This window comes from Ictalurus furcatus, chromosome 23, assembly GCF_023375685.1.
Source record: "Ictalurus furcatus strain D&B chromosome 23, Billie_1.0, whole genome shotgun sequence".
NCBI classification, from domain to species: Eukaryota; Metazoa; Chordata; class Actinopteri; order Siluriformes; family Ictaluridae; genus Ictalurus; species Ictalurus furcatus.
In genome coordinates, this window is record NC_071277.1 from 15,077,928 (window position 1) to 15,096,836 (window position 18,909).

Genomic DNA, 18,909 nt, shown 5'->3' on the forward strand with positions numbered 1-18,909 from the left:
ATCACAGCTGTTCATCCTTAGGAACTGCCTGGTCAGGGCTGCAGTGGTTTAAATGAATTGAGCTACTAGGTAGTTTAGCTTTTGGAAAATAGAACCAATTAAAATGATTGGAAATATCAAGAGCAGGTACAAACAAAAATTATAACCGTTGCTGAGAACAATTATTAACCGGAGTGATGTAGTTGAGGTTTGGGGAACTATCCGAGCCAGAATTCACAGATCATTCTGAAAGTGCTGCCATTTCTACTTCTGGGTGTTTGTTCCTAGTGTTTCCAGGGGCATAGTGGTAGTGTTCATCCATCCATCCATCCCTTTTCCATACCGCTTATCCTACACAGGGTCACAGGAGAGCCTGGAGCCTATCCCAGGGAACTCGGGGCACACCCTGGTTGGGCACAAATGCACCAACACTCATACACTGCAGACAATTTGGAAATGCCAGCCAGCCTACAACTCGGATATTTGGACTTGGGAAGGAAACTGTATTACCTGGAGGAAACCCCCGAAGCACAGGGAGAAAATGCAAGCTCTGTGTGCACAGGTTTAAATATGAATACGGTTAGAAATTTGGAGCGCGCGGGACTGTGGCGCTATGAAATGCCAACGCTCATGTCATGCCACCCATGCCTCCATCCTGGTGACTTTGAGACTGGAAAATGTGGTTGTTAGAGGACAGATACAGTAAAATGTTTGATTTGTTGCAACAACAACAAAAAAAGCATATACGAGATTTTTCTTCTTTTTTTTTTTTTTTTTTTAAAAAAAAAAAAGCACTGAATCTTTTATAACGTCTTTTGTCATTAGGGTTGATCTGACAATTCCTAACATTTCCACTAGGAGGCGCACCGACATTGGATTTTATTCACAAGTCTACATCTTAAAAGCGAATACTCCTTACTATTTTTTCTTTTCTTTTTTTTTTTTTACAGGAAACGCTAACCGAAAATAAGTTGTTTGCAAATGGTTCCTCAGATAAAAAAATGTTTCGTTCCCTGTCAGACATGCACTGAATACGAAGATCATGTGTTTTGAAAAAGCCTCATTTCCTAATTTCGGAGTGAGAGTCCACTTTTGCTTCAGTATGAAGCGAGCGGTTTTGACTCTAGTTACCGAGCAAAACGAAAACACACCATAGAGTCCAGGATGCAGAGAAGGGGGACTGGTAGGATTTCTCACCGCTCCTTTATATTATATCTATACTCTGTATTTCAGCTTGTATTTCTATGTTCATTCTTTTGTCTTTCCTATTTGTGCAATCTTGAACTTTTCTAATGATCTTTTCAAAGTATTTATTTGATTCACATCTAAAAATGTATGCTCATGTCATTATTCTACTTGCTTTAAGACGCACAAAGGGAAGCGTCAATATTTTGGAACAGTAATACAAGGGTTTTTTAATTTTTAATTTTTTTTTTTGCATGTGCGACAAAAACACATGCAACCTTATTATCTCTTACTCTAATTTAGGTCTCTGTGCCAAAAAAAAACAAAAAACAAACCATGCTAGAACATGTCTGTGTGCTGCAGTTCTACAAAATGGAGAAGTGACGATTTGAAGTAACATTTATTATTATTATTATTATTATTATTATTATTATTTTAATATGCAGAATGCAAGTGTTCGAGAAAGCTCAAGACCTTGTGAGGGATAGTAATTAAGAAAAAATATTACGTTAATTTATACGGCAATATAAGGATTATGCACTAATATAAGGAGCTGATGATTACTAAAAAAAAGGATAACACGTGGAAATCAGATCATTAACTCATGGCCAATACTTAATAAGGCGAGAGATCATTAAGACGTGGCTAGAACTTAGTAACGCATGGGAATGAAATAATTACGTCGTGGTCATGACTTAGTACCACGTGGGAACGAGATATTAAAGTCATGGTCACCGTTTCGTAACAGGCGAAAACAAGATAAAGTCATGGCTGTGACTTAGTAACACATGGGAACGAGATAATTAATTAAGCCATGGCCATGACTTAGTAAAATATGGGAACGAGATAAAGTCACGGGTATGACTTAGTACCATGTGGAAACGAGATAATTAAGTCACGGTCACCATTTAGTAAAATGTGAAAACAAGATGATAAAGTCATGGCTGTGACTTAGTAACACATGGGAACGAGATAATTAATTAAGCCATGGCCATGACTTAGTAACATATGGGAACGGGATAACAAAGTCACGGGTATGACTTAGTACCACGTGGGAACGAGATAATTAAGTCACGGTCACCATTTATTAAAATGCGAAAACAAGATAATAAAGTCATGGCCGTCACTTAATGACACATGGGAACGAGATAATAAAGTAGTGGCTGTGACTTAGTAACACGAAAATGAGATAATAAAGTCATGGCCATGACTTAGTAACATATAGAAACATGATAATTAAGTCATGGGGATGACTTAGTAACACACAGAAACGAGATAATTAAGTCATTCCCACTTCTTATTAAGTCTTGACCATAACTTAATTATCTCATTATGGTCATGACTTATCTCGTACCCATGTGTTACTAAGGATGTCATGGATTAGCCTTATAAGATATGCCCATGACTTAATGATCTCATCCCCACGTGTTACAAGGTCGTGGCCATGACTTCATTATCTCGTTCCACGCATTTGGATCCCGTCCCCAAGCGTTAATAAGCTGTGTCCATGCATTGTCTTTTTAAAGAAGGGATGTCACCAGCAAGGCTCCGTACTAATATACATTATTATTATTATTATTATTATTATTATTATTATTATTTTAAATAAAACCATTTTTTTAATTTTCGTTTGTGTTTGTATACTTTAACAAAAATACTAGCAAAAAGAGACAAGTCGGACAGGTCTAAGTGTGAAGTATCCAAAATGCCGACCACCAGTGAGAGAACATCCTCATTCTTCCTCCGCCCAGCGCTGAGACGCGCGCGCCTGGATTCCTTTTGTCCGACTGGGTACAACAAGGGACGAACCATTCTGGAAAACAAGACGGGGGGAGCAGTGGGATTGTTTATCGAAATATAGCCACAGCTAAACCGCACTCTGAGTTCTGTTCAGAGTAAAGACGTTGAAAATGTTTTATCCACGATCGTGGTTGATTGTTTTGTGTCATTTGCGCTATCGTGTTATATAATAAAAAACGGTGTAATGTGCGCCCCCCCCCACGCCGGAGCGTCCTCGGCAGCGTCTAACAGACCAGACCCCCAGCTTTCCTCTGATTGGTTCGTGTGTTTAGACGCGAAGGATGAGAACGCTCAGAGCGGCGGCTCACATGGCCAGAAGATGTCTGGTGTAACCATGCAGTCACCGCGGGAAAAATGGCGAATTCGCTACTGACTTCTTCGAACGAAGCGTGTTTCACAGCAGCGTGGCATTGTTTAAGGAAGTACTAGAGCTCCTGGACGACACCATGCCGTTTATACACTGAACAGGCGTTTCGTTTCGGCTTGCCTCCTCTGCTCGTTCCTCCTCCTCCTCCTCCTCCTCATCCCTCCTCCCTCTGCGTTTCCAGATAGCGGGCGCTTCGTCTCGGTACGAGTTATTGCACTCGTTTGGAAAGATCAAAATGTAAGGCAAAACTTCGATTAATGTCGTCAGGGAAAGAAGAGGCTTCGCGATCGTACCGAGGACCGTTATCTACAGACAAACGCGTTGATTTGCAAACGGAGGTCCTCAGTTCGCAGCTCTCTGATCTGGATCCCGGAATGGTGGTAAGTGTGTGTGTGTGTGTTTTCTTATTCGCCTCTAATTTTAACGGATCATATGGGAGCGATTCAGGGACCTCAGTTGGGACGTATGAGTCAGTGTTGTTAAGGAGATCACTCAACTTGATGTCTGCAAATGAGTTAGTTCACTAATCTAACTGGGTTAGCTGCTGTCTGAGGCTTTGTGTCCACAAAGACAACCCTGGTTTGTTGTCTGTGTTGCCAGTTAACCATTGAGACTGTGTTACTGTAGCACACTGGGTTTTGTCCTCATCTGATGCTGAACACAAAGCCTAGGTGATGGTCTCAGAGCCCCTCCCTTTATTATTTACTGAGAGTGTGTTCATGTGTGTGTTGGTGGTGATGAAGCACATGCTTCCATTGTTTTGATTCCTCCACATCTTCTAAAATGGTCTCGTGCTCTAATCGTGACACCTCTGGAGATCCTGAATAAAGTCAGCATAGCATGATCTCGACGATATAACCGCCGCAGAATCTGACAGCTTCATGCCTGGTCGGTTTTTGTCATCTTTTCCGTTCAGATACACGCTTCAGGTAGGCTGACGTTCTGGGAACGCATCCACTATAGACAGGATGTTTGCCCTTGTGGATGGTTTGCTCAGAGCCAGTGGATCAGCCAGTTCCACTGGATATGAACTGGCCTGGAAATGCTCGCCAAGGCAAATGGAGCTTACGAAGAAGTATCAAACGAGCAGTTTGCGCTGTCCTTGTCGAAAGGCCCCTGGGATAGGTGCCAGGCTCCCACATGACCCTGTGTAGGATAAGCGGTACCGAAAACAGATGGATGAATGTATTTTTCAGACGCCTTCTTGTGATTACCGTATGTTTCTTGGTTACCGTCGGTTCCACTGACGGTTGACCTCGGATCAAAAACAAATGGCAGCTCTGCGTCTAGGATATCGTCCTCGTTAAAGTCGACCAGCGTAGGTGAAGGGGGTGGTGAGAAGTCCTCCACAGCTCAAAAAAAAGGCTCTCGTTAAACTCTTTCGAATATCTACATATATAGCTGGTTTAGCAAGCTACTGTCAAGTTTCTTTAGAGTCGGCAGCGCTATTGGATGTTGTGTAAATCAGTTAAGGACTTTACCATATGCCGATTCTTGCTTTCTGCTTGAAAAGGAAATACATCAACAGATTACCTCAAATCATATCCACTTAAGATTAGGCTAGAATATACAACGTGAGCTTCCTCTCTTTGGATAGATTCCTCATAGATAATGGATCATCTGCTATCTTTCAGGCCTCCTACGGATGAGTTCTGCACCACCATGGTGTCAGCGGTAGGCAATGGAGGTGTTTAATTACCTGCACAGCATCATTGTTCTGTTAAACCAGCAGCACGGGTTTGTAAGGAGTCTCAGGTGGTGTCTGCCACCAAGATACAAAGCTATTTTGAGTGCTTTGGCTCCATTTTATAAAAACTGGCCATCATCATGGATGTGAGACCTCCTGAGGAAAACTAAGGTTGTTGCTGGAAGTGGTATTAGGGAGGCCAACAGGGGGCGCTCACCCTGTGGTCTGTGTGGGGCCTAATGCCCCAGTATAGTGATGAGGACACTACTGTAAAAACAGCATCGTCTTTCGGATGAGACGTTAAACCGAGGTCCCGACACTCTGTGGTCATTACAAATCCCAGGATACTTTTCGTAAAGGGTAGAGGTATACTGCGGTGTCGTGGCGAAATTCCCCCATTGGTCCTTCTCTGTCATGGCCCCCTAATAATCCTCATCTCTGAATTGGCTACATCACGATCCCCTCTCCACGTATAACTGGTGTGTGCTGGGCGTTCTGGCGCACTATGACACTATGACATCATCCAGGTGGATGCTACACACTAGGCCTTGCTGAACTTAGTGTTTAGGCCAATGTGTGTTGGTCATGCCTTGCTGAGTTCCTTAGTGTGTCTTACATAGTCCATTTCGAAAATGTAGACCTGCTTTATGCACGTATCAAAGCACGGCCATGGTTTTCTCATTCAGAAGCTTTTTCTCACGCTGATGTTCCTAAAATATTTTCAGAAAGGCAGCCATGTTAGTCTTTAACTCGACCTGTGTTAACCACTGCACACTTTGGGTTGTGTGTTTATAGCCGCCTGTTGATAATTAGTCTAATTGGGGACCAGTCACTTCTGTGGTCTGGGTTGCAAAGTATGACTGTTGCTCTTTAATCTAGTGAGCTCTTTGCATTTGTACGTGTATTTGGCTTTGGCTCAGGACTGTAAAGTTCTGTCTATATGTGAGAAGCCCAGTACCCACTCTCTTGTACACACAGCCACACATGTAAGACCTCAGAAATGAGCCTATGTGAGTCAGAAATGTCTGTTGTGTAACATTTTGACTTTTAATCATCCATTGCCACTTGGGCTGTTGCAATTACATGAATAAGCCCTGAATGCTAAATGAAGTGAGACAATGCGAGTGAACACAGACACATGGGGCAATAGTATACTTCCCAGCCCTCATCTCCAATTTTTTTTCTCTCCCGCTTCCTGTTTAAATGCACAGTCGTGTGCCCAAAGTCGTTTTCTCCTGATTGCTTTTTGCCCATTTGCACCAAGACAAGACTAATCTGTCTTACTCAACACTATATAGCAGTTGTTGGCTACGTCTTAGATTGTGAAAGTGCAGGGTGTTGAAAATAACCTTAAATATCAGTTTTAAAGGTTGTTCTAAAGATATTAAACAAAATTAGCTAATAGCAAGGAAATGGATGCCTGTGTATTTAGTATCAAACATGAATAATGTGGACCACGCCAACTAAGTAATCAAAGACTATTGGTTAGCAGGAATTTTTAGTCTTCTGACCTTTAGCCACACCCACTTCACAAACCATGGCACTTCAACAAACATAGCATAACAATCTGAACCGAGCGCTTATCATTCTAACTAATATCCATTATACTACACCATTATTGACTTCTCCTCTCTGATTGGTCTGAATGTGTTGCTTTAATTTTCTATAACAGCAGCCCATAAAATAGTTCAAGCTGTGCTTAAAATAATGCATTAGAGTTTCTACATTAATGATATGGTGAAACTTTTCAACAAGAAAGGAAACATTTATTTACCGTTTAAGGTAGGAGTCTCCAGTGTCCATGCTTTGTAACTATCAGAGCTAAAGCTGTTCATGTAAGTTTTCCTCCACAAGAAAGTCTAAGGGTGGAAGATGGTTCCTTTGATTTCTCTTTTTGTCTTATTTACATCACGATCGAGATAAGAGAAACTGATTAGGGGACAGCAAGTTGTGCGACATTAAATGACTATAAATAGATCAAATGCATGATGTTCCTTAATGAGTTGTAATCATTAGCCAACATTTACTGTGGTAAAAGCAGAATGAAACACTTTGGGACTCGCTGTTCTAGGAAAGCAATCAACTTCGGGGTGACGGTCATAATTGCCATTTATTTCCCCAGATATGAGTATGCCATATTATAACTTCTTTCTGGCATAGCAGATTGACTTCTAGCTAACCAGTGCTAATTTAGAAAATGGATTTCATTAGCTGGCTACCGAGCCATTGATTCCAACTGTCACCAGTGACATTACTATTCTTTGGGGCAAGAAAATAAATGAACAGATAAAGAAACCTATACTATCATTTAAACTATAATGGTACATTTATAAAAAGATACAAGATTAACTTGGCCGATTAGCTTAGTACTCGTTAGTTTGGCCACAAATCTAGCATCCACAAACAAGACCATTGCTAATTATGTCTTTTAACTTCTAGCAGTGATCGTACAGATGTGCTTGGATAATATTTATCCCAAATATTGTGTTTTGGTTCCTGTTAGTTAGCTAAGTATCTAAAGTATTGGTAGCTGACATGTGGTAGCAAAGTGTATTTAATACAACACTACAGAGAAAGTATATTTAACACAATTATGTGGTTAAGCATACAGTTTGTGACTGGAGATTCAGATTTTCCTGAAAGAGAAAACAATGCATTTTTTTGTGAATGCTGGTGAATCAGAGAGAGTGTTTGGAAAAACCATGTAGTTGTAGCATGTATTTTTAGATTTGAAGATCTAATTTTGTTTGTGGACCTTTTTACTGTGCATCTTTTGGTCATTTGGGGGGAAAAAGGTCTTTCATTAAATTGAATTTGCTGATACCTGCAGGTACACTGGTTTAACACTTTTGGCACAAGGTTTGTGCAAGGTATAGCTGTTATTTGTTGAGTTTCCCAAAAGCACCATGTCTCAGTGGTCCCCTGAGATGGTAGACTAGCACTTTCAGAGGCCAGGATACTGTTAGGAACCTCACTCCCAGTTCTGCTTAAAATAAGGTGCCTTGTTTATCGCCTTGAGAATGGAGGGAACAGCATTCAGTTGCTATCAGTAGCCTTTCTTTCTCAGTCCTGAGTATGGTGGTTGGTTATTGAGCAGGGAAAATGCAAAGCTGAGCAATGTCATGTGGCACATTCTTCATCCATGACTGGACATTTAATCATGTCATCATGTGTTTTGGTTTAAAATGTATAACCAAGAAATTTACTCTGACAATGATGTGTTGACTTGTAAGAGGAATCAGGTAGGGTGTAATTAGCTTCAGCAGCCCATTGAGGTTGTGTTGTGACAGAAGCCCCAGCCGTGTCTTTGACCTCTTTCCCAGCCTGAGAGCTCACGCTGCTCCCTCGGGTCAGAGTCAGGGCTTATTTAGTCAACGAGCCACCCTCATGCCTCATCAATCTTCATCTCTCCAACCTCACACTCACACACTCTCTCTCTCTCTCTCTCTCTCTCTCTCTCTCTCTCTCTCTCTCTCTCTCTCTTTTTCACAGGAAGGCAAATCTGTCTGTTAACAGTCTGTTTGTCAAGGTGATTTGTTTAATTGTAAAAGTCCGATGAGAAACAAGAAGGCAGGTGTCATATTTTCTGAAAAACCAATATGGAAAACTGCTAATTAAGTAGCAATCTGACTGGGCACACCCTTATTTTCAAATATGTCATCTTGTTTATATCCATCCATCCATCTTCTACCGCTTACTCCTCCTTCAGGGTCGCGGGGGAACCTGGAGCCAGTCCCAGGGAGCATCAGGCACAAGGCGTGGTACACCCTGGACAGGGTGCCAGTCCATCGCAGGGCACAATCACATACACAATCACATACACACTCACACACCCATTCATACACTACGGACACTTTAGACACGCCAATCATCTTGTTTATATGCTAAAAGTAAATTAGCTAGCTAATGTTACGCGTTCACGGAACCACTGTGTACCTTTGGCCATAATCACCAGTTGTTGTTTTTTTTGCTGAGAAGATAGTGTGGAGAAAGTCTGGTTTGTCTTCTGCTATTTTCAATGGAAAGAGTCTCCGTGAAGACGGAGATAAAACAGGATTTTTGCTATCTGAAGCCTTTTTTCTTTCATTGTTAACTCTGGAAATTAGACTTTATTCCAGAGTCAACATCTAAACCTACGGATGTCTTGATTTGGCTGGTTTCTTCTTTCTGCTTGGAAGATGAAGAGGAAGTTTCCTCCTTGTCCTTTTATTTTAATGAGTTTTTGTGGGTCAGCAAGGTTTGCGTCAGGGCAGCTCTTTCCTTCTGATTAATAATGCATATCCTAGAGGGTAAAATCACATAAAGCAAGCAGCAAGCTTATAAAAACAGTATTCAGCGCTTTTGAAGAGGACTGCATTAGTGTGTATGTAGTTATAACTCTGTGTTGCTACGACAACACTGTCCAGAAACCCAAAACCTGATTCTTCTGTGCTAGATTTACCAATGAGTTTATTTCAGATCTTACAAATCCTTAAGAGTTCTTCAGGTAAAATTCCTACAAATGAATTAAAAAGTTCCTGATGACTTTTTTAATGTTCTCCAAAAAAATTATGCAGACTGGACAAGGCTACACTTTAATTTTAGGCACATTTTTGGGTTGCACACTTCTATTGCATCATACACTTCTATTCGCACCTACATGGTGGTGTCTAAAGTGTGAGACGCTCATATAGAAACAGCTGCTTTGAACTTGTGCCCACATCACGCGGTGCCAGCACAAGCGCTCTCGGAGTGGCATCATTCCTGGAGCCCCCCCCTTTTCACAGCAACCACATCATCCAGCTACTCGGCCAAAAGACACTCTTGATTTCTCATCTTTATTTCACTTCCCTTTCTGGGTCACATGAAGTCAGGCTTTCTCACATACGCACCTTGTCTAACCCTTCTATTGCTTAGTGAACGTCTTTCACTCTAATTCTTTGGTTTTCTGTATTTTCCCTCCACCCTCCTCTTTCCCTCCCTTTTTCTTCTCTGCTCTCATGTAGCCCCAGCTGGGATGTAGTGTTTAGTATGCTGCCCATGACTCTGTCTTTCCTGCCCCTCTACAGAAAGCCGGACAGGGTGTTTAGCAATAGGGGGAATGTGGGGGTGGGATGTGGCACTGTGGGAGCACAGTTTCCAAGAGACCCTCATCCGGAATGCTCATGCGAAGTTTCACCCTATAAAAGTCTAACCCCAGTGGCTCTGGTTGGTGCCCCTTTTTAAGCTTTGCGACTCACAGCTACTGATCCTCATGGCCTTAAGCAATGGCTAGTGAGGGTTTTGTGTTAGCAGCAGGGAACTACATCACATGGGTCGGAGTGTAGTAATGGCCATGAGATGTTTGGGGACATATCCATAATATCGGTGGTAGATCCTTGAATGAGGGCCTTCAGGAAAGTGGGGGATGGGTGGGTTCCTAAAGAAGAGGCTTGGGGAAATATCGAGCAGAGGGAGGGGAGGTTCCCAGGGCTTTCAGAAGCCATGGGTGAATGGGAAGGCCAAGGTCTGCTTTGTTCCATGGAAGGTCGAAGGCCTTTGGAAAAAATGTGGGATGAAACGGAACATTTACAGGACTTTGTGAAAGAGACTAACGTCTGAACCAGTGCCAGCCAAACAGGAATCAATGTAAAAATCTGTATCTCCTACATGTAGATTTGTCCAATGATGTTCAGGGTTTTTAAAAATTTTTTCCATACCACTTTATTTTTCAAGAGGATATTCACTGATTTAAGGACTCTTGGGAAAGGACATTATTCTGTTATAAACAAGACAAGCTACTTCTCACATTTACATTTGAAAATTACTGTAAGGGAGCTGGATACAATCCAAGTGATTGAGACTCAAGGATCTAGGGCACAACAGTGGCTCTCTGGCAGCATTGGGAGGTCTCAGGAGTTCGGGTTTGAGTTCTTCAGCAGTTCAGATTTGCATTCTGATCATCAACTCGGAGCCCTAACCATCAAGCTAGCATTGCTCTGCTAGTGCCACCACCACTGACTAGCCACTTCTCACCTCTTCTGGAGTCCTTTGGCTAAGATTATACAGTACTTGGCATCTCACGAGCTCGTCAACATTTTGCCCCACTCGCATACTCCCACAGTGCTCCCATGATTCACAGTTCACTCTTCCTGCACTGTCATTCATTTAATTCACTTCATTGTGGCCTGAACTATGATTGAGCGGTGGAGGGCTAGGGGGACAGCAGAGGCGCATGAAAAGACTCAACTCTATCTTTGAACCAGTTCTTCCACCCTGGAGGGGAGGAAACAGTGGGGGAAGAACCCAAGTCGGAGAAAGAGACTGGGGGGTGGGGTGTGTTGCTTCTTGCCCACTTCTCTTACAAGACAGAGGCAATAATTAAGGGTGAAATCATAAATTTATTAGCTAGCCCACCGAGCAAGTGAAAGTTTCAGTGTTCTTGTCCAGGACCATGTTTTGGTTGCCCAGAAACCTAATTATCTAGTCTAATGAATGGAGCTAACCTAATGTAATAAAGTGTCATGTTAGCTAGTTAAGTGCATTGATACAGACTAAGAGTAACAAATTCGTATATAATTGCCCTCTTCAAATAAAGTTTATGAAATGGATAGTTTCAGTACTAAAATCTGATTGGCTGAGCCATGTTTGAAGCCGTTGTACAATCCTTGATATATCTATGACCGCATCCAAATAAGTTAGGCTAATTCTGGATTTTAAACAAGGTTTAAACCATTTAAACAGTTGTACTAATGCTTAGTGGACACTGCTTGGTTTTCAGAATCTCAGGAATCCTGTGGTGCTCACAATACACGACTTTCAACATCTCAACTGTACTGTTTTGTCAGTGTTTCAACATTTCTCCGTCTTCCTGATTGTGAAAAGATGGCCTGTCAACCGTGCACGCTAACGAATTCTCCTAAAAAATGTTCTGCCGTTTGCCTTATTTTGACCTGGACTACACGTGTAGTGCAGCAGGTGGTGGGATTCGGAATGAGTAGTGCGTATTGTAGTTATAGCTTTGTTGCACCAGTGTGAAGCACATTAAGGTAAACTTTACTAGCACATTAACTATTGCCTTAAGTCAATTTAACATCCATCCATCCATCCATCCAACCATACCGGGTCATGGGGAGCCTGGAGCCTATCCCAGGGGACTCTGGACACAATGGCCTGGGTGCCAACCCATCGCAGGGCACAATCATACACACACTTTCACACACTACAGACAATTTAGAGATGCCAATCAGCCTTTGGACTGAGGGAGGAAACCGGAGTACCCGGATGGAACCCCCGAAGCACAGGGAGAACACGCAAGCTCCAAACACACAAGGTGGTGGCAGGAATCGAACCCCCAACCCTGAAGGTGTGAGGCAAACATGCTAACCGCTAAGCCACTCCCCCTCCTAGTTAATTAACATACTAAATGAAAACATGTTTTGCCAAAGTCAAAAAGGGTAATGTTTTTTTTCTTTTTCTTTTTATGGTTGTTAAACCTGCTAGGAAGGAAAATGAATAGTTGGGACACAAAATCTGCTCGTCCCTGGTGTCTAGGCTTCTGATTTGTCCACTCTTGAGAGTGTTAATTCTTTTACTTCTGACTCTTGTGAACACCTTAATACCTGTGTTTAACTAGTGTGTAAATGTGAAATGACATGTTTTTAAGAGTAATTTGACAGAAGCAGTCTAATTCTGCAAAAATCAGTTTTCTGTGTAAGTTTGGGCAAAAAGGACATTAATCTGTTAAGATATGAAAGACAGCCCAACATGACAGTTAACAATAACCTGTGTCTCTTCTGCTTGGGTGCCTTGTCTGTTGTTCTTTTGTCCTTTTTTCGGGGTGAGACCAGGACGCCAACTGAGAGGGGGGGTGTAAATCATAATGGCACACTCCAGTTTAATTAGAGACTATGGTATTGATGGGGATTTGTTAAATGCTTGTCGTGTCATTGTCTATATCCTAAATCTGTGTTCTTGACCGAACTCTAACCCGTGACAGTCATCGACATTTTTGTTCGAAATGTCGATGACTGTACAACTGTTTAGTAAAAGATCAACACTTTAAGAGAGTTTGTATCTTGACAGAGTAGAATGTAAGTTATATGTTTGTGAAGTTGCACACTGTGTGTAGATATGCTCAGTGCTGATGATCTGTCAGAGCTAGTTAGAGAGATGTGAAAGGTCAAGGGTATTGTGGTGGCAGACAACAAATGTGCATGTATGAAACAGTATTGTGTGCATGACACATACTGAGATGTGTGTATAAATATACCAGATATGACATATTAGTGAAGTTTTTTTATTCTCTCTCTCTCTCTCTCTGCAAAGCACTGCAAGCTCATTTTAAGGTGTATTCCTGTTTTGATCTTTGAAATGGTTATTGCAAGAAGTGTTTGCTCAGTTGTGTGCATGCAGCTTCTTGTGGCTAAAGCCTGTGTGGTTTCTATAGAGATGCAGCCCACATGATGGTAGATGCCCTGACAGCAGGCCTCTTCTATATTAAGACACTTCTGTCTGTGTCACCACAGTCATGCGGTAATCAAACAACCGCTGACTAACTGTTAGAAATGACCAACTCCATGTGCAGGAGTGGACAAATTGTTAGTCCGGGCACCTGAGACGAGCAGATTACAGATCAGTTTTTCATTCACAGGGCAAGCAGGTGGTGGTGTGGTGTGTTTTCTTTTCTTTTTTTTTTCTTTTCACTCGTCTAACAACCTGAGAATAAAAACACTTCCTGTTAATCTTTGCATAATAAATGTTTTTATTTGATACGTTTGTTAAAATGTAGCACACTCTAATTGGCTCATTATATTCCTTGTTGGTTCATACACACCTTGATGCTGTGGCACGTGCTACTCGTTTCTCAGCCTCACCAGGACGTGGTCTGGCTCTTGTTCGGAGCTATTTTCACGAATCTTTCCAAAATCAGGAACATGAAGCAATGTGAAAACAGTGAGAAATCTAGGATAAATCAGTTTAGGTCTTTACATGTGACAGGAGAACCATATCTCACAGCCTACCCCTCATGTTGTTGCTTTGCTGGTCCATATGCAGTTTGTGAGGTTTCTTCCGCTAGCTCAAGGGTTTGGAGTCTATGGCTCAGCTAACTTGATTCACATAGAGTTCCATGTTACTATGTTAATACAACCCCAGTGTAAAATGTAAAGAAAAACAGAATGCAATGATTTGTAAATCTCACAAACCCATATGTTCTTCACAATAGACATAGAAAGGCACCATCAATGCTGAAAGGTATATACATCTTTTAGAGCAGCATATGTTTCCACCCAGATTACATCCCATCTTTACTTCTGAGAGACTCTGCCTCTCTAAGATACTCTCTTTATACCCAATCATGTTACTGATCTGTTGCCCATTAACCTAATTAGTTGCAAAATCTTCCTCCAGCTGTTTCTTTTTATTAACACTTACTTTTCCAGCCTTTTGTTGGCCCGTCCCAACTTTTTTGAGACGTGTTGCGACCATCAAATTCAAAATTACCCTTTTTTTTTTTTTTTTTTGAATTTCTGAATTGCTTTTCAGTGCGTATTTTACTTCCATCTTTGATGGCAATTTCTTAAGTGTTAACCGAATACCGGCACAGGCCTAGTATAGTGTATTAAGACACACTTTTTTCCACAAAAAAAAAGTCCCAAAAATGAATGACTTGCATTTGTTAATTAAGGCTGAGATAGTGGGATGAACATTTGCGCCTCTGATGTGGAAATCATATTTATGCAGTCGAACCCTCTGCTGCTTTCCAAAAGACCAGAAGCCTTTGCTGCAAAAATATGCTCTTCATCCAGTCATATTGCCAAAGAGGCAGCATACTCCCCATACCAGAGAATTCCTCCCGGACCTCACCCCTCCTCCCCTAGCTGTCTGATTCCAACCTTGATTACAAGTGTCTGCTTGCTGTCTCTTCCACTTTTATTCAAAGACGCTAAGCTATCAGAATAATCGTCCTTAATTGAACTGTACTTATTTATTAAGGGTAATCATTGTTTTATGCTGAAAATAATTCCAGACACCATTATGGTAGAGGCATTGGCAGCTTAGGCGTTTACATTCTGCATTAGACCCTTAATCAAGTCGGCCTAGCTGTCAATATGTATGCTTAGATTAGCTCTTTGGTTGGATTGTAACATGCCTCACTCAAGCAAAAATTAACATATTACAGTAAGCAAAATTTTTATTTCTGAGAAGGTAGAGCTGGGCAATGCAGCAGTATAATACTGATTTATATATTCGAGGTAGTTGGTTTAATGTTAAAATTTTTCACTGAATCTTTAAAATCGTACATTGCATTTTTATTGCTTAGATTTTATTTGTTGCAATTAAATAAACGTAGTGTACTCAGGTTTTCATACTGTTGCTCGCGGTTTGCTAGCAGTTCTCCATATTGTTGCATATTATTTATCGTAGAAATTGTGATCATCGTGATACGACCGTTGTCATTTTGCCCCCACATATAATTACAAGTATTTAATTAGTTACAGTTACACGTATTTCTGTACTTTTCTAAAAACATTTGTATTAGTTATGATCATGCAATCTGCTGCTTTAGAAAAGGGTAAAGCTGCTGAACAAAGCATAAATAGTGGAAGTTTTGCTTCAACTGACAACTCGGCCATACAAAAAATAACTAGGTACTATTCATTATATTAAAATTTTTAGATATACAAACGATTAGACGTCCAAGCGTGTTTTTGTTTTGTTCATCACCAAGCTGCCACTCTTTGGCCCTTGATTAAGACCGTCTCTGCTCCAGGAACGCCGTATCATGGCTGATCAATGTTCTGACCCCAGCGTCCTAACAAGCTAGGATATGTGAAGAAAGGAATTGGACTGTACTGTAATGTGTATATGTGACAAAATAAAATCTGCTTCCTCAAATGTTTTGTGAGACCGTGATCGTGTAATTATATATTGGCTTAAGGCATCTGACAAATAAAATGCTTATTTATTGAATTAATCAATTAATTTAGTTGTTTTGTTTTACAAAAAGATTTCCTCAAAACATTTCTAATCAGGTGTCATTAAGGAAGTGAAACACAACCCTGTACGATGCGGTGTTTACGCTGATGTTTTGCATATTTCAGTAACGTACAGCTCAGTACAATGATCAGTTTTTAGATTTGTGAAACTATGCTTCAGCTGTACTAAAGTTCATTTCTGTCTTGTACTCATGGAGAGTAAAGCTTCTTTTTTCATTTTTTTGTACTGGAGTTACAAGTTTTACAATGGAGCAAAATCCTAAAGTAATGAAAGTTTATGACTACCAGTTGCCATAATCCAAACTTAATCATCTGCTTCACAAAACACTTGGACCAGACTGACCCATGGATTTTTATTGAAGTTGAAGAACCACCAAAATGGCAATATTGCAACACTCCCTTGACCATAAAACATTTTTATGTAGCCTGCTTCATTTATAATGTCATGAGACAACGCCTCTGATCAGGTCAAACTTTGAAAAACTTGTTTTGTTAGATTGAACCGAGGGGAAACTTTTACCATTTTTATCACAAGCAAGTCATGTCTGACTTTTTAAGCTGAATTATGTTGTGATTTTTAAAAAAAAAAATTTTAATTACTTTTATTATTACTGCATTTTGGTTTATTTGTATCTGATCAATACCTGTATTCGCCATGAAATGGCCATTGAAGCTGGTATGACAGTAAACACAAATACAAACAAGCAAGCGCAAAACTCTGGTGTCACAACGTTTTGTTTGCTTGGTAATAGGATTTGTGTGTAAAAGACGGTTTACGTTTATCTTCCACGTACATTTATTAGGAACGCCTTATTATTACACACCTGCACATTCATGCAATTGTGTAATCAGTTGATCAAGTGGCAGCAGCACAATGCATAAAAATCCTGCAGCTACAGGTTCGAGAGCTTCAGTTAACGTTCATGTAAAACACCAGAAACTGAACAGATAAAAACATCACCCAGTCTTTTTTCCAATCTTCAGCTGTCTTGATTTGGTGCGCCTGTGCCTGCTGTAGTCTCGGATTTCTGTTCTTAGCTGACAGGAGTGGAACTTAATGTGGTCTTCTGCTCTTGTAGGCCATCTGCCTCAAGGTTCAACATGTTGTGTGTTCTGAGATGCTTTTTTGCTCATCACGGTTGTAAAGAGTGGTTATTTGAGTTAGCCTTCTTGTCTGCTGGAACCAGTCTGGCCTTTCTCCTATGACCTCTCATCAACAAGGTGTTTCCGCTCACTAAAACGCTTCTCACTGGATGTCTTGTGGGGTTTAAAAAAATATTTTCACACCATTCTGTGTCAAATTGTAGAGAATGTTGTATGTGAAAATCCCAAGAGATTATCAGTTTCTGCAATAATCAAATCAGCCTGTTTGGCACCAACAACCATGCCATGGTCAAAGTTCTTTTGATCACTTTCTTTCTTTCTTTCTTTCTTTCTTTCTTTCTTTCTTTTTTTTTCTTTTCATTTTCCAAATTCTCATGTTTGATGCGAACATGAACTAAGCTCTTGAACTGTATTTGGATTTTATGCACTGTATTGCATGTATACAAGTAGTAAAACTGTATAATTGAAACTTTTTTTAATCCTGTAAATCAGTTCGAAGGTTCAGAATGGCTGCCATTATGGCTTTTGGTATCATAATGTACTTACTCATTTTTTTTTTCTTCATAACAGTAGGTCGTTCTGTTCGTGAAACCAGAAAACGGATAGACTACAGCCGATTGTCTGTATGTAGATCTGTGTGGATTTGATTCCCTCAAATGAGTCCTTTCTGTATCAGGACCTAGTCATTTGTTTATTTAAGGTCTCTTATCAGTAAGGAGACTTTCAGCCATGGTCACGTGACCTCTGAACATTTCCTGTTACTTCTTTCTTATGATGCAATTTCTGCCCAAGTAGTGTGACATACTCAAAATGATGCATGTCTGGTTCACTGTGTAATTCATTTTCACTGCCATAAATGGTCTGCTTGGGGGTTGATTGCTCCATCTTTTGTCTTTACATTTGATCTCACAGTCAAATCCATGGCATTAAAATGGCCTTTATTCTCTCCCCCCCTTTTTTTTGTGCCAAGTGTCAGGACCCCACTGGGTTCGGAAATGCGTCGTGTTTATGCGAGCAATGAGCCTGACAGAAATGCCTGGTAAGTGTACCTTCCTCTTCACCTGTACTCCATGATCGCAGACTGGGGTTCAACAACTCAATTTACAATCATCAGCAACTGAACCAAGTAACGGAATTTATACATAGACTAATTATCATCCTGTGCTCAGCATTTTCCACTATATGGGTGATGAAGTTAAAAAAAAAAAAAAAAAAAACTGGTTAAAGATGCAAATGTCCGTATTCTACAAGAAGCGGCGTTCATACAAAATTCAAATTTATGCTAAATAAAGCTGGTGGTATACTTTTAAATGACCAAAGAACAAAATACAAGCGAACCACTGCCGACACTCAATCCTCATTATATTAAAAAAGAACCACGCTGAATGGGTTTGAAAACTAAATCGACTTCATAACACAATTTTAAGCATGCTGTTCGACTTTAAAAGCAGTCCAGATGCCAGCATCTATGGTTTAGCCATAGCATTTACAATTTTACCACTACAGCAATACGGGAGACACTTTAAAGCTACGCATTTTTTGCTTTTTCAGATTAATTTGCCTTACGTTCACTGAAACGGAAAGGATGCAGGACATGAAAGGCATTTGCTTCCGGTAGCTTTTACTTTCACTTTGCTTTAGGTACATCTAGACTTAATCTAGGTGAACTTTGACCTGTGAATTCTTGAGGTTTGCGCTTGTCAGCCAATAGTAACCAAGTTGGTGGGACTGTGAGCTCTTTGCTCAGTAAAAAATAAAATTGAGGAGACTCGCTGTCTTCTTAGTGTTACTTGGCAGACCTCGTTAAAAAAAAAAAAAGAGCCTTCTCA

General features: G+C 40.6%; 1 protein-coding gene across 8 annotated transcripts in view; it reads left to right on the plus strand.

The window, feature by feature from the left end:
* Position 1: 1 nt before the first annotated feature.
* Positions 2-18,909, plus strand: part of arhgap33 (Rho GTPase activating protein 33) — a 58,629-nt gene continuing 39,721 nt past the window's right edge. For 2 of the 8 annotated variants that reach the window (XM_053611339.1, XM_053611340.1), the window contains exons 1-2: positions 2-1,162; positions 18,051-18,119. In XM_053611339.1, coding sequence (XP_053467314.1) covers positions 1,144-1,162; positions 18,051-18,119 — 88 coding nt within the window. In that variant the 5' untranslated portion in view covers positions 2-1,143. Of the gene's footprint in view, positions 1,163-2,811; positions 3,712-15,515; positions 18,120-18,909 lie in introns of those variants that run through there. The other 6 variants (XM_053611343.1, XM_053611347.1, XM_053611342.1 and 3 more) reach the window with 5 other exon arrangements.